This window comes from Hevea brasiliensis, chromosome 7 (assembly GCF_030052815.1).
Source record: "Hevea brasiliensis isolate MT/VB/25A 57/8 chromosome 7, ASM3005281v1, whole genome shotgun sequence".
NCBI lineage: Eukaryota > Viridiplantae > Streptophyta > Magnoliopsida > Malpighiales > Euphorbiaceae > Hevea > Hevea brasiliensis.
The window spans coordinates 9,841,350-9,858,896 of NC_079499.1; the positions used below are offsets into that span (position 1 = coordinate 9,841,350).

Genomic DNA, 17,547 nt, shown 5'->3' on the forward strand with positions numbered 1-17,547 from the left:
CTAAATCGATATTCGTCGAAAATGAGCAACTTGGAGTTCGGGTTTACCTATGCCAATTCTGACACCTGGAACGCGTCCAGAACGTCTGAAAATGCTAGGATTGACTGTAATATTGACCGTGTTCTGGGACGGGCCGTCGGGTAGCCGGATCTGGCTGAAAATGCAGTCCCGACGCCGGTGAGCTATCCTCGATCCGATCGCACCTAAATTAAGTCCAAATTTTGTTAATAATTATCATAAAATTATTTTTAAATTTTAGAAATCGAAAAAGTTCGAAAATCTCACCAAGCGATCTGGACCGTCCGATTATCGCCTTTTTCAAACGGTGTCCGATCGGAGCGGGACCAGTCCTATCTCGAAGATCTCGTCGTCCTGAGTCCATCGGTGGCCTCGGATTTCCGATCCGACGGTCGGATCGTCGGAAAAGTGGCCGGAAAGCTACTGCCGTCACTTTCTCTCTCCTCTTTCTCTCTCTTCGAAACTCGCCGGAAACTCCACCATTCCGGGCATGGCTGGTCGGAAAATGGAGCTGGGTTCGTGGGGGGTTGGTGGCACCTTGGATCGCCGGCGTTGGTGGCCGGAATCGGCCGGAAAACGGCCCGCTTCTCTCTCTCTCTCTTCTTTCTTTCCTTCCCTTTCTTCTCTCTCTTTCTCTTCCTCCCTGCTTTCTTTGCCATGGTGTCGCCGCCGACACCGTCGGAGGTGGGGAGTGCCAGTGCCTCGCCGTGGTGCCGAGTCTGAACGAGAGGAGAAGGTGAGGAGAGGGTGACGGGAGAGAAAAAATGGGAAATTTGCGTTTTTTTTTTTTTTTTTTTTTTTTTTTTAACTTCTAATTACACAATTAGTCCCCCAACTTTTCAGGGGTTTACAATTAGGTCCAAAATAATCTTTTATTATGTTAAAATTTGATAAAATTCTAATAATGATAAAAATAAATATAGTATAGGAAAAATTTAATTATTTTATTCTCATTTACCAAATTAACTCTAATTTATTTATTTATTTATTATTATTATTATTGTTTTAAATTTTTTGGGTTGTTACAATAAGAGTTGCAGAAATGAGAATATTAAGGTAGATGAGTGGTCATACTAGACTAAATAAAATCCGTATTGAGAGTATTAGAGAAAATGTAGGAGTAGTGCCAATTGAGGATAAGTTGAGAGAAGGGAGATTGAGGTGGTTTGGTCATGTGAAGCGTAGACATACGGAGGCTCCAGTTAGACAAGCAGAGCATATTAGGTTAGGGGATAGAAAGAAAAAAATAAGTAGACCTAAACTGACTTGGAGGAGAGTAGTACAACATGACCTATAAGCATTACACATTTCCGAGGATTTAACCTAAAATTGTTTAGAATGGAGAAAGAAAATCTATATAGCCTACCCCAAATTCTTGGGATAAAAGCTTGGTTGAGTTGAATGATTGGTACAATTCAAACACAGTTTAAATTTCCCAAGCTTAATCTATTTAAATTATATAATATATATTTATTTTTTCATATATATATATATATATAAATTATTTATTCAATTAATTTAAATTATATAGTAGTCATATAAAATAATTAATAACCATTAGTATGTTGCAATGGAAAAAAAATTTCATTCATTTCATCAATAATCAATTTATAGTTTTATTAATTAACGTATCAATAGTTTTATTATTAATATATTAACTTTATTTATTGAATTTTTTTACTAATTATGAAAGTATAAAATTTACTATACACTTGCTATATATTAAATATATTAAAATATATTTTATTAATATGAATAAATTTATCATTATGAAAGTTTTATTCTTAATATTTCTTCTATTATAAAATTATTATCTAAAATTTCAATTAGAAATTTCAAAATATTTTTTGAAAATATTATATATATAAATTTTAATTTGATTTATTTTAATAATTATTTATAAAATATTTTAAATTGCTAATTAAAATAATACATTATTATTCTTGTTTAAGAGATTATTAATTTTATAATAAATTATTAATTTATATTAATAGTGTACTAATTAAATCTTAACTTAATTCTTATTAAATCTTAAAATTTTAATTCTTTATATTCATCAGTTTAATGAATGAGTCAAATTTAAAAACCTTCATCAAAATAAATTCTTAACTAAAGTTAGGTATCCCTTAAAAAGTTTATTTGTAATTAAAAGAACCTTAGAGTATTGTTACATCAAGAATTAAAAATAGAAAGTCATTAAATGTTAAATTCATTTATTGAAATCTAATTAGCCACACTTCACAAATTATCCACATTGAACAGGAAAATACTTGTATAAAATAATATGGCCTTAAATATATCATCATATTCTTATCAACTTAATAATAGAATTTTTAACAAAATATAAATGGATCTTTTCTATTACACATAAATATATTATGTAAACGGAAAAATAAAAATACCTTTTAATTAATAAAACATGTACAAAATACATACTAAATGATATACTCTTGGGCATACTACTAATAAAAAGTAGTTAAAAATTATAAAAATTTTCATCTACCAATATTAAATATCAAAACTTAATAAATACCCTATAAAATAAAATTATTAATTTTAAATATAAAATAGAATAAAAATAAAAAAGTAAAATAAAATTATTAATTTGGATGGGCTGAAATATTTATTTATATTATGAATTTGAATCATAAAATAAGTCAAGATTAAATCTTTAAAGAGTAATTGCACTTGAATAGTAATTAAAAAAATTAGTCTAAGATAGGGACAACATCAATCCATTTAAGGAGGCAACATTAATTCATATAAATAGATCCTTAAGAAATTTTTTAGGTTTGGAGGGCACATGGCCCAGTTTGCCCCCCTCCCCTCCCCTTTTAAATCCGTCACTGAATACCAAAGAAGTTGATTGTATGTTTTCTTATTGGCGTATATTTTCATTTTTCTTTTTAATTTATCAATTCTGTTAGTTCAAAAATTTCAATGAGATTGATTTTAATAATAATAATAAAATTTTAATAAAATTAATCTAATAATATATAGGATTTATTTGATATTAATTTTGATTGCTTTTAATATGCAAAGGGACCAAGAATTGTATAAGAACAATAATATAATGCTTAAAACATCTTAAGATGATTAGAAGAGACTGAAGATACTTCAAAGTACTTAAAGTTTTAAGGGCTTTTTTTTTTTAATATTTTTAATGTTCTCAAATTTTATGCACATTGATAGAGAGAAAATGACCTATACAAATATATATATATATATATATATATATATATATATATATATATATATATATATATATATATATAGGTTTGGATATGATTTTGTGTAAATAGGCTTATTTTAACTGGGCTTGAACCTCTAATCTTGTGCTTATCAATGATGTCCATAGAAATGCAGGAAAAAGTGGTCTGATTGAAATCAATTGGTGGATACAGATACAATCATGTTGTCAGCAGATTGGTAATTCAGAGTACCTCAAACCATATCTGTTTAAGTAAAGTGAAACACTTTCCTCTTTTTCTTTTTGTTATGAAGTGAGAAAAAGGGAAGACATTCACTTTGGAGCAGAGCATATCCAAATGGAAACCCATGTACATTAGCCGCTTACAGGTAACTGGCTTTGGTGTTTTAAATTGTTCCAACACTAATGCCAAAAAAGTCCTTCTTCTTGTATTGATGATCATGTTTGACGCTCATGCTTGGGAAATTTAATCGTAAATAGAAATTTTGAATGTATTTATTTATTTTTTATAGTGTTGAAAATGCAAACTGGAAACAAATTCGGATGTGTTCAAATAATATACGAATAATAATAATTAAATTTAAAATGAATACATAGAGCAAGTGATAATCGAATTTATTCATTTTTGCATACTTTGGCGGGGAAAGGGTTTGGCTTTTGGGTCGTCTCATCTAGCTGCACACATAGTGTTCGTCGAAATTACTGTCTTAACAGCGTATTAACAAACCCATTTGGTGATCAGGATAATTTTGGAACTGATAAGAACTTACAGAAGCATTGCCCATTAATCCTCTGTAGCCTTTTTGTTTTAACTTATCATGTATGGGGCTAGAGAGACGCTTTTCCTGTGTTGAAGGGGATTGCATACTCTGTCTCGTGATGGCCCCTCAGAAACCTTGAAGAGAAGGATTTTGAATTGGAGAAGATGAGGAAAAAGAAGAATCCCAATACAGACGAGTTATGTGTGAGGTCCCTGAATCAAAATCGTTCCTTGACAAAGCAACTATGCCGATGATTCTCCCTGTTGTTGGTACTGCGCTCTTTGCAAAGCTCCTCATGATGGTATTACCCTTCTTGGCTTTAAATCATGCATGCTTCTTAACTTCAACATTCCCTCCCCTTTTTTAGGAGCTCTTACCCTTATTTGCATATAATCTGATGTTACTTTAATACTATAATTTTACTTTGCTACAATTTTATTGTGTTATGCGCCAAATAAAACCGGCATGTCATTGTTCTTTAGGATTTAGGTTTTGGTAGTCTCTTACAATGCACAATAATTCATGTTTGAGGACCTAAAACTTGAAATCAATTTGCTTAAACACTACCAAGGATATGAGTTGTAGAATTCTACAGGAAAAACCAATTAAATTCTATAATCAGACTGCAACTAAACACTGTACTGTCATTTATAGGTTTGATTTCTATGTCTTAGACATAATCTATGTTATTTTCATGTGTTTTTGTTTCTTTTGTCCCCCTAAACAAATGAAGTGTACATGTTCCCTAGGCATGCATACCATTAAGTTTTTATGTTATGTGCACTGAAAATAGATCTTTCCTTTCTTGCTATTTTGATTTAGTTTTCAGAGTTTTATACTTCATTTGGTGATTTGTTTGATTTAATTTTGTGCAATTGCAGCATGACTCCTCAAAACAAGAAGAAATGATTGAACGCGAAAAAAATAATGCTCCTCCGGGTCAAGGCACTGTTAGGATGCTTACACGTGAGGAATGGGAGGAGATTTGAGAGGTCAGGCCAAGGACTCCTTTTGAATCCAAGCTTGCTCATCCAAATGCAAAAGTAAGGGCAGGGGAACTATTGCACATGGTGAGGCATTTTTCTTTTATTACTTCATCTTCTTTCTAATTGAATTTTGACTATTTTGTAAACCTAACAGTACCCCCTATCTTTGTAAATTTGGAATTTTGACTATTCTGTTTCAAATAGATATACCAAGTCACTGCCATTTTAAACTAACACCGGAATATAATAATGAAAGAAGGCAATCTAGAATGTTGATAGGTGTAACATTTGCAAATGATGGCTATTCCTATGTTTTTGATAGACGTCTTGCCTGGTCTTTTTCCTTTGAGTTGTGTTTACGGACTCTCTCTTCTGGCCTTTCAAGAGATGTAATTAGGTGATTGTATCTGCCTTGAAGCAGGCTTTGAGCATAAGTTTTTGGATATAGCAATCTCACTCTATTTCTTACCCTAGATGTAAATGTCCTACCCTTGCAATAAATTGAGGTGACTGCTTCTTTAACCTGATTTGTTTTGGAACTACTTGGTATCATTCTTTTGTGTCAATACCCTAACAGAGGCTCACTTCTTGCATCACAAGCTTCAATAACTTTACTGATTATCTCAACACTTCATACATGCTTATGTTCCTGTCTTCTTGAGACAGGCAGACAGTGGCCTCCCATGATAGATTTTCTTGTCAGGAATCAGTGCATTAAACAATGTTTGATCTCGTTAATCTGACAATATATACTGCCATCCTTTTTCCAGAAGGAGATTCTGAGAACTGTTCGGCTTTTCATTTTATGCATGCTAAGCTTCATTCTTGGTGCTTTTCCCTTGTTTTCTCATACATTGCCACTGGTGCTAATGTGTGATGCTTTCTTCTTGTCTGCAGCAAGATTTGAAGGATTGGACAGTTGATGTGAGTGCAGATGCATTCACAAGTGTTGAAGAAAGTGTAATGCAATTCATGACTACTTGTGCATCAAAAGTACAGGGATAAAAAGAAAACACTGCCATTATTCTGAGCATCATTCATCAAAGCCTTAATTATTTTTTATTTCTATATACATGATTGCAATGGTTTATGCTTATTATTAGTTAAAGAATGGGTTGAACGCTTTCTTTTACCCTGAAACTTTTCATGAAAAGTCACTTAAAAGTTAAAACATGCACAAGTACCGTACATGCATCCATTAATGTGAGTAAAATTATCTGGCATCCTATTGTCTAGGAACTGTGGATGTGTCCCTTAACAACATTTTACTTGCCAAGGCAAGTTTTAATCCACAGCTACACCTCTCATATTACTGCATAGAAATGTCTTTGGAATCAAACTAGTTATAGAATGCATTGCTTTGTGTATAACAGGACCTGAACATTCACAATTAGCCTACAATATTTGCTTTTCTTAAAAGAACTTTGCAAGGTACATCAACTCATTATGACAATCGCCATATGTTTTATTCACTTTTTATATTTAATTTATAAAGTATTTATAATTATAATTTATTCATTTAATTTTATAATTATATCTTTAATAAGTCAATCACTTTTTATATCTCTCTACTCATTTTCTTTAATTATAAATTGAAAATGAACTTTGCCCCAGGAATCATTATAAAGTTTACCAAATTGTGTTTGTGTTTGTGTTTGTGACTTTGACTATTGACAAATGATTATTAGATTATTGATTCAACATGGGTTTATCATAGCCTATAATTTGGGTGTGAATTAATTTTGGGGGCCATGTGTCTTTATATGTAGACTAATGTTGTCCTATCTGCGATACAATAGGTAGCATTGACTAATCTATATATAACGCAGAAAGTATTTATGTAGTCCTATTATGTTATGTGACACTTTTTTTTTTCTTTTAAGAATTTCTCACATATTACTTTTTATAAATGAGTGAATAAGTTTCTTTTAATTTAATTGTTTAATTTTTTTTAATTATTAAAGAGTTTACTACATATCACCTTCCATAAATGAGTGTATAATTTTTCTTTTATACTAATTATTTAATTATTTTTTTCTTTGTTTTAATAATATTATTGTTGATATTACTACATTAATTTTTATGATTTAAGTTATTATTTTCTTTAAAATTTCATTTTTAAAAATTAAGACTTCTGTGATTAAATACATTGTTTAAAAATTTTTTATATTAATTTTTTTTTATAAATTTATTTATGCAAAATATTATTTGTCACATGTTACCCTTGATAAGGAATAAATGCATATCTCTTTTTTATGCTAATTATTTATTTTTTTTATTTTTCTTTTAATTAGCATTATTATTGATATTACTATCTTATATTTTATGATTTAAATTATTACTTTTTAAAAAAATTTGATTTTTTAAAAATTAAAGCTTTGTAACTAAATGCATTATTTAAAAAATTTTATATTACTTTTTTTTATAAATTTTTTATATAAAAATATTATTTATCATATGTCATCATCCAAAAAATAGAGTGTATAACTCTCTTTTACGCTAATTATTTAATTTTTTCTATTTTTTTAATTATCATTATTATTGACTATCTTAATTAATTTTTTTATGATTTAAATTATTATTTTTCTAAAAATTAATTTTTAAAAAATTAAGATCTTTACAATAAACACATTATTAAAAAAAATTATATTGCCTTTTTTTATAAATTTATTTATATAAAAATATTATATATTAATTTATACTTCACTTTTTATTTTATTTTTAATTAATGAAATATTTTTCCTTTTTATATAAAAAAAATTATTATAAGTTATTCCATATTGATTAAATAATAGATATGAACTTCCCATTTCAAACCTATATATCTTTATTTTTGCACAGAATTTTGCCTCATTGTTACAATATTATCTCCTTAAATACCTCCTATGTTAAAACTATTTACATATAATTAATGTATAATTTACATAATATTATTTAAATAATCCTATATTATTACACTCAAAAAATATTATTTAATTACACGTTCAACTCTCAAAATTTTTACAATTAGTTTTAAACATTACAAAATAGTAAATAATAAAATGTATTAATTGATAATTGATTGTAATTTTTTAAATTGAAGTATTTATTTATTTATTTAAATGGAAAATTTTATATTTATTTATTTTGCCTGTTCCAAAGTTGGTAATTATCGTGCAATCTTAAGAGGAGCTTTCTATAAAAGCAAAAGGAAAAAAATTTTTTTTTTTCTATAATTATAATATTAAATTAATAATAATAAAAAAAATTCCACAGCAGTTGCATACCCCGACAAACAGTATATATATATAGCCATGTCCATGTAAAGACAATAGCAAATGGGCTCTCAGGAAGTTCTTTGTTGCACTGTAAGCTGCTGTTTGCTGTTTGCTGTTTGCTTCTGCTCTCAAAATTTAAGGTAAAGCTAAGTTAAGCATATATTCATTTCATTTCACGCTTATGCTCCCTGCTGTTTCATCTGGGAAAGTGAGTGAATGTCTGCTTGATCTTGGGATATCTTTCATTCTTCCTCCTTTGGTATGTGTTTATTTTCTTTAATATTTTAGTTTTTCTTTAAATTATTTAAGTTATATTTAAAGATATCACTATAGAATTCCACTATTTGATTTTATAATTGCCTGTTTGACATTCAAGTTGGGTGCTAAAACTGTTTTTCAATAAAAAAATAAAAATCACCATTTTAGATGTTATTAAAAAAAATTTTAAAAAAATTATTTTATTATTTTAATATTTTTATAATTAAAATTTATAAAATTTAATTTTAAATTATTTTTTAATGCTCTCAAACTAATTTATTTAAAAAAAAGTGAAATTTTAACCGTTATTCCAACAATAATGTTAAATATTTGTGCATTGCGCAATATTTTTAAAATTATACTTTTTAATAATTTTATTTTTTAATTTATTTTAAGATATATAATTTTTAAATTTTTATAATAAAATAAATATAAAAAATTTAACAAACATTAAAAAGAAAATTTATAAAAATTTAAAAATTAAACAGAAAATAATTAAGTAAACATAAAATTTGAGATAACAATGTCTATAATAAAAATATTAAAAAAATAAAATGAAAATTAAATAATTAACATAAAAAATAATATTTACTATAATTATAAAATATAACTATCTCTATATGATAAAAAAAATTTATTTACATGATAACATCATAAAAAAAAATCTGCTTTATATAAATAGATAAATTAATAAAATAAAGTAACTATCTTTATTATAATATTAATTGTTATTCAATTATCATAATTATTATTATTATTTAAAATTAAAAAATAATTTAACTTAATATTATAATTATAGCTAAAATTTAATAAAAACATAAAACTATATCTTTATGAATTTAATTTAATATTTTCACGATTATATATTTAATGACTATCATGATGATGCTTTTATATTTTTTTAATTTTGTTCATTTGTTTTATATTTAAATTATATATGTTAATTAATTTAATTTTTCATAGAAAATAGATTCCAAAAAGTGATAAGAAATTAAAAATATGTAAAGATTACAAATAAAGTATTAAAACTATAAATTTTAATAGTCAAATTGTATAAATAAATGTTAAAAATAATTTTAATAAAAAATAAATAATAAAATTTAAATTAAATATATAAAAAAAATTAATTTCTATTGAATTTGTATATAACACAAGTTAATTTTCTTGATAACATGCTGGTAATATTTAACTTACTGAAAATTTAAGGGTAATTTTTAATAATATTCCCTCAAATTTGAAAATTATTTTACTTTTGTCTCTCACCTTTACCTAGTTACTACAAAATTTTTAAATTTTAATTTTATTTTATAAAAATATTTCTAAAAAATAAAATTATCATTTTACCTCTCTCAAAAAAAAAATCATCATTTTTCTCTTTTTTCTTTCTTTTTTTTCATTTTTATCTTTATGATAAAATTAATTAATAATTATTTATTAATAAAATTATTTATTTTAATTAATTATTAATTAAAAGATAAATCTGTAACAACCCAAAATAATAATAATAATAATAATAATAATAAATTTCATTACATTAAAATTATTGCAGTAATTTATTTTACATTTTTTTTACTTTCTCATAATTAAACTAAATATAAAATTATATTAAATAAATTATAAACATACATCATAAATTTACATTCTTAAAACTATTTTTTTTTAAATTACTTTTTTGGAAAAATAATTTTTCATAAAAAATTCAATTTCGGCAACTAAATTTCTATAAGTATATAAAAATAAAAGTATTTGTGCATTAAATTAATGCGAAATTGGAAAAGAAAATAACCTATGAGAACAAGAAATTTATAGAATCAAATCGCCAGTTCATAGTTTCTTTATTAGCAAATGTTACCCTAATTATCTAAAAAATAAAATATTTTTTAATTAGCTCATAATTTTCTATTTAAATGTAAATAAGTCTAATTTTTCTAAAATAATTAAAATGTTGAAATTTGTAATTTTTAATAATAAAATAATAATATATTTTTATTAAAAATTATTATTTTTATATAAAAATATAAATGTAATTAGAAAATTGTTATTTTAATTTTTTTTGTTAAAAATTATGCTTATTTAAATTTTAAAAAAAATATTATGAATTAATTGAGGAAAAATTTAAAGATGAATAGGTCAATTTTTTTTTTTCATTTAAAAAATTTCCCCTTTTGACTAATATGGTTTCAAGCCTCAATGCCAAGCCGTTCTGCATTTTCTAAAGGCGAAAATTATCTTTATATTTTAATAAAATTAATTATTTAATTTTTTATTTTTAAAATTATATTATTTAATTTTTATATTTTATATTTTTAAATTATTTAATTTTTCTATTAAAATTTAATGAGATAAAACATAAAAATTAAATAATATATTAAATTACTTATTTTTAGGAGTTCCATATTTTTAGAGATTGAAATAACTATTTATCAATTAATAAAATATATTATTATTTTTAAATATAATAATTAATTTATTAAATATTTTTATTTTAAAATTTTATATAAAAAATTAATTACCAAGACAATTAATAAAGGTTGACGGCAGTTAAAATAATTAACTACTGCTAGAAGGTTAAAAGGTCAGATACTGCCAAACAGAGTCAAATAGATAGTTTGGTTAAAATGAAGGACTAAAATGGTAATGTATCCTTTCCATTCACAGCTAACGTCCTCCAGCTTCAAAATACAACAGACGCTGCCCCAAAGCTTTTGCTGCGAAATCCCGGTTGGAGGATGGAGGGTTTGGTTTCACCTAAGGTTTCCCTCAGGACTACTTTCTATCATGGGCCAAACTTCTCAATCAGACGCCCAATGAACCTTTCTAAATTGAATCGTTTCTCTGTTGCTTCCATTCGAGCTCAACAGGTTAGTTTACAGACATTTGTTTCATTGCTTAATTCTTTTGTTAAACCTTGAAATTTTTTGGGATGAATGAATAGGTTTTTGATAACTGATTGGATTTTGTAGCCGGAGACCAAGGATGGTGCGGCTATGGTGTCCGCCGTGAGGGAGGAGGCAAATGCCCTCCAAATGAAGGAGTGGGAAGTGGATATGCTCCAAAACGAGGTGGCTTCTAGTCAGGGGATTAGAATTAGGAGGCGTCCACCGACAGGGCCACCTTTGCACTACGTTGGACCCTTTGAGTTTCGCATACAGAACGAGGGAAATACCCCCAGGAATATCCTCGAGAAAATCATATGGCATAAGGACATGGAAGTCTCCCAAGTAATTCTTCTTAAAGTTTTGTTCTTTTTTTCCCCTTTTTGTAAAATTATCTTTTGGAGATGATGTTGATTTTTTTTTGTTCATTTTTGTTGCAGTTAAAAGAGAGAAGGCCTCTCCACGCGCTGAAGAAATCTCTCGAGAATGCTCCGCCTTCTAGAGATTTTACTGGAGCTCTGAAGGAGGCTAATCTTCGAACTGGCCTTCCTGGGTTGATTGCTGAAGTGAAGAAGGCTTCTCCTAGCAGAGGAATCCTAAGAGAGGACTTTGATCCGGTAAATATTCTTTTTTATTTTTGGGTTGCTCCTGTAATTGCATTTTTTATAATTTTGTTGGGCTAATTTTGATATCATGGGTTTTCAACAAGAACTTGACCCCAAACCAATATTTAATCTTTACAGATATTGCCTTAAGTTTGATCTCACCTGCTTACATTATTCTCATACCCCATAAATTCTTTTTGTGGAAACATCTTGGGCTGTTTTCTTATGCTGGTTCCTGCTTTTGTTGCCATTTTATCTGGCGTTAGTAAATGGCTTACGATTTTACTCATCTCTATCATGTTTACTTCACCTCACTTAGTATGCATGAGTCCTTTCAAACTCATCTCATAAATTTTCTGGCTCTGTATTAATGATGCAAGAACTTCTTAATGAGCAAGGAAAAGTTTGAATTTGAATTATTGCTCCCACCTCTTTCCCCCAAATCCCTAGCGATCTCCCCCTTCCTCAACACACACACAAAAGAGACCCCTAGATTAAGGCCTTCATATCTTGCATTTCGATCCATACTCATATCTTGGCTCTATTAAGTTGGATGCAACAGCACTGCAGCTGGCTTCAGGAATCCGGAGTATGAATAGACTTAAATTAGGGCTTTTGTCTATGAGTATGCCACCTTTGTGGTTCCCTATTTTGTTTTTTTATATTTTCTGAGTATGATTAATTTATTTTATTGCAATGCTGCTTCTTTTCCAACAAATCCTTCTATGCTGAAATTTCATACCAGAAATTGAACTGATTTTTTGCACATGGCTTGACTAGGTGGTGATCATTCAGTTCTTTTCCTTTTGAATAGTTATGTTTTTGAATTGTTATGTTATTCCATCATGAATCTGATTGTTTCTTATTATAGGTTGAAATTGCACAATCTTATGAGAGAGGTGGCGCTGCATGTCTCAGTGTTTTGACTGATGAAAAGTATTTTAAGGTAAACATGCCATCACCTGGACATTCTTTTCTTGTGCATGCATCGTGTTTTTCTTTTCTTTTCTTTTCATTTTATTTGTCGAATATTCAGATAACATAGCAAATTCAACTTGGTAACTTCTTCTGACTTGCTTTTGTTTTATAATTAAGGGGAGCTTTGAAAATCTGGAGGCAATAAGGCAGGCAGGAGTAAAGGTCTGAATTTTTTTTATATGTGTACAATTTGTTCCAAATGCTTTGTTTATTGATGGAAATTGTAAAATATAATTCTAATGCTAATTGTAAAATATAATTCTAATGCTATCAATTGATGCAGTGCCCACTACTGTGCAAAGAATTTGTTATAGATGCGTGGCAGATCTACTATGCCCGAATTAAAGGTGCAGATGCGATTCTTTTAATTGCTGCTGTATTGCCTGATCTTGACATCAGATACATGGTCAAAATCTGCAAAATGCTTGGTTTGGCAGCACTTGTTGAGGTTTGAACAATGCTTCTTTTGTCATCATTAAGTTTCCCCATTGATTTTTGTAGAACATATTTAAAGTTGCTTTTTGTTTTTTCCCTTTCCTTTCTTACTTTCAAATTTATTAAGAACTGGGTGCTTTTTACTAAAACTACTGGCTTCTGTTTTATGAAAAACATCTTTAGCTGATTTTCAATTTCTGTCTAATTATGAACTTGATAGTTGTTCTCGCTTTTTATTAAAATGTTGGGGAAATTAAACTGTGTATCAATTTAATGCAAAAACCAAATTTATTCTGGATCTCATAAGCACATATGTTGACTTTAGCTGTGGGTTTGGAGGTGGCTTAAGAAAAATTGTTACCTATAATGACCATTTTTAAGTAAAATTGTCATATGCAAAGACAACTTTGCATGTGGAAAATTGTTACCTCATGGTGATTTTCATTGCTCATGCAAATCAACAGCCCATATTAAGCTGGTCTTTTGCATTGTAATCCTAGCAATTGCCTGCATGTGGCCCAGTTGGACAAAGAAGATACTATAACTGCAAAAGTCACTTGTCATTAGGCTAAACACGGTCCTTAATGAATTCAAAAGACCATGCCTCATCTTTTGTTAATAGTATTAAGTACAATTTCTTTTTTTTAGCGTTAAAAAAAAAATTCTAACTCAAGTTCTACCGTTCTAGAAATAAGATATGATAGTTGTTGGTTGCCATTTGTACTGTTCAGAGAAATTGCCATGCATCAAATTAACTTGGCCAGGGTGAATAGGCAAATATCACAACCCAAATTGTTGCTTGGGATGATAGTTTGTTGCTGGAATTGTCATCCTACTAGGAATTATCTTGCAAGAACTTGTCATCCTAATTAATGACTTCAAATGCTTTGTAATCTCCTGATTGGCTTGATCTATTGGCTCCAGCCAACACCACGTGGTAAAAAAATACTGATGTTGAGCAAGCTTTGATACCAATTGATGTAGAATCAGGGGAACAAGGGGAAACAAACTCTCAAAGGGTAGACAAACACATTCACAAAAGGTAGAAAACACATTTTCTATAGAAACAAATTCTCAAAAAAAGAAGAAATGCAAATCCTTAAATCTTATTAATTGTCAACAATCAACATCAATATCATAATAATCTCTAATAAAATACCTAGAAGAGACAGGTATTTACAATAGAATGTTAATTCTATTACTACTAGGATTTGGAATCCTTAAACAAGAAAACCCTAATCAAATATTAATTACGAATACTAAACCAATATGAAGTACGAATGCTAAAATAAACTCATACTTCCTAAATAAAGTGAAATACTTGTTCCTAATTGAATTTCCTAAATAATAGAGATATAAAATTCCTAATTTTACAATGAACCATTAAATTAACATAATTGCTACACTAATTTTTTTTTTTTTTTAAATTCTAAACTAAGTCTTCTTGGACTGCATTAAATATCCTAGATTTGATGCATCATTTTGAGAAGATAAAAAGGGTGATAATTAGAGAAATTTAAAACTAAGCCTTGATTTGTGCTTCTACACATTGGCATAGCTTGTCTATGTTGATACTGAGTTTTAGTTTGACAATATTTTGTCATAAGTTTTACTTAGTTTGTGGCTCCAGTCATCTTATATTCTGTCCACCATGACAAGTTTCTTAGTTCCATAACAACAAAAATTAAGTCTTAATCCCAAATTAATTGGGGTCGGCAAGTTTCTTAGTTCCACCAAAATAAAAAAAATTATTTACTCATTGTTTGGAGTATGACCACTACTGTTGCTTCTGCTGTTTATCCATAGGTGCACGATGAGAGGGAAATGGATCGTGTGCTTGGAATAGAGGGGATTGAGCTAATTGGTATCAACAATCGAAATCTTGGTAAGCTTTTTCTGCATCTGTAAATTGGCTTTTTGTTATGGAAGTTGTGATCTCACTTGCAGCTTCTTTTACTTCTGCTTGTACTCAGAAACATTTGAGGTTGATATCAGTAACACAAGGAAGCTTCTTGAAGGAGAGCGAGGTCAACTTATCCGACAAAAAGACATAATTGTAAGTGTGTATTTACAGGATGAATTGGTATTCACTAAAATTGATGTGCTATTCCTTTGCACATGACCTTCTTGTGGTTAGAGCAAGAATGTGCACTCAATTGCTCACATGATCTCATGAACTACTGTTTTTCTTGTCTTGTTGGATTTTCAGGTAGTTGGGGAATCTGGGCTGTTTACTCCTGATGACATTGCTTATGTACAAGAAGCTGGTGTGAAAGCAGTAAGCTCCACAAACTCAAAACTTTGCTAGATAAGAAGTTCTGCTCATAGAAGCAATGGATCCCTCATTTGAAACCAAAATGCATTTCTTTGCCGTTTCATGCACTTCGTGAAAACATATGAATTTGAACTGATAATAATATCTTATCCATGCCAAACCTCAACTGCAGAAATTCCACTAGAATTTTGCATGAACATAATAATGAACTACGAAATCTATGTTGCAAAGTTCATAATGGATCCATGTCTTGTTTTTGTATTTCAGGTTTTGGTTGGGGAGTCAATTGTGAAACAAAGTGACCCTGGCAAGGGAATAACTGGACTTTTTGGTAAAGAAATTTCATTGAGTTGAAAATAGGAAGTTTATACAGCATCCTTACTGTGACTGGCATAGAGTGAAGCCAAATTCAGGCACCCATTCCTGCATCTTTGTCTCCGGCCTTCCCTTCATTTTCTTTCTACAGTTAAGATTCCCAAAAATGAACTATTAGCAAAGCTTGCTTTCTTTTATCTAAAAAAATGTTGTGTTTTCTCTAAACTCGGTATAAAAAGCTAGTGATATTGAAATAGAATTCTGAATGGTAGTGCAATGATTTAATATATTAAATTATGTATTCCAGTGTGAAAGAAAATTAATCTTTTTTTTTATTGATTACCCTTTGATTAAGGTTTAAATTTATAATTCTATAATTTGATGATAACTCTAATATTATTAAATTAAAATTCATTGGTAATAATCCCTCCTATTAAGCATGAGAAAGTTATTTTTCCTCTAATGAGAAAAGGAGGAAATTTATTAAATGAAAAAAATTACAAGGTTCACAACCCATAAACAATAGACTTAATTACATGACTCCAATTCAAGTCCAAAAAAAGGCAGAACTCAAAGCCCCAAAACATAAAACCCGAAACCTTTCCATTAGCAATCAGCAGAGATGACCATCTACTGGCAGAGAAAATCCAAAGGGGAAATCACATCCTTGCTTGAGAACAAGCCATGAAGGGAAGATCCAACAGTACCAAACTAGATGCAAACTCCTTGGTTAGAGCTTAGTCTCCTCAAACCAAACTAACCACCCCAAAGGAACGAGGGAGTCATGCAACAAAGCCACAGTATTGTAAAAGTTTTATGATCGACAATCAATTTTCACTGAAGTGAAAAGTGATGAGTTACTACTTTAATTTTAAAAAAAAATTAAAAAAAATCTATTTATTTTGAAAAATTTTGAAAAAATTGTTTATCACTTCTCATCTAGAGATCTAGATTCAGAGTCCTTATACGTGTGAGGAGAGTTTGATGTGCCATTATACTAAGATCTTGAATTTTCAAGGTACCACTACGTCGGAGACCAATCGCAAAGCTAACACGTCTATAGAGATATACATGTTCAAATCTTTGATAACCCTCAAACATTCCTCGATGACTGAAATCTTTTCATTTTCCATCTTTTCCTTCCCTTTATCTACCCTGAACGACCTATACATCATTTCTCTCATCAATGGGTATTATGAGCCAGTGAGCTGTGGAGTTGATATAAGAGGCATGACTGTTGGGTTAGAGACCGAGATATAATATTCAATATATAGAAAAGTCTGATTATAAGACAAATTGATTGGATGAGACATGATTGGGAAAAATGAAATATTTGCTTGAGACATTAGAGTATTAAGGGTGGCTTAGGTAATAGTAGCAACAGTCTAATCAATGTTAACTTGATTTGCACTCGGAGGACGAAAAGCAAAGGATGACAAGGTTTGGTCTTGAGATCGCTGGGCACTCGCATCTCCGATCATTGTTGGTGGGACACTTTCAGAAGTATTTGGATCACGATGAGGAATTGTTGTTTCTTTGTTCATCAATTTAAACACTTGCTCTTTTAATTCT

At 29.0% G+C, this 17,547-nt stretch overlaps 1 protein-coding gene and 1 pseudogene across 1 annotated transcript; both read left to right on the plus strand.

Moving 5' to 3' along the window:
• Nucleotides 1-3,430: 3,430 nt before the first annotated feature.
• LOC110647341 (uncharacterized) lies at nt 3,431-6,046 on the plus strand (annotated as a pseudogene).
• Nucleotides 6,047-11,116: 5,070 nt separating this feature from the next.
• LOC110647346 (indole-3-glycerol phosphate synthase, chloroplastic) lies at nt 11,117-16,294 on the plus strand. The gene is made up of 10 exons (XM_021801127.2): nt 11,117-11,352; nt 11,455-11,712; nt 11,808-11,984; nt 12,844-12,918; nt 13,068-13,112; nt 13,234-13,398; nt 15,192-15,270; nt 15,359-15,441; nt 15,595-15,663; nt 15,928-16,294. The coding sequence occupies exons 1-10, from the start codon at nt 11,221-11,223 to the stop codon at nt 16,012-16,014; spliced, it is 1,170 nt and encodes a 389-aa protein (XP_021656819.2). The 5' UTR covers nt 11,117-11,220; the 3' UTR covers nt 16,015-16,294.
• Nucleotides 16,295-17,547: the final 1,253 nt, after the last annotated feature.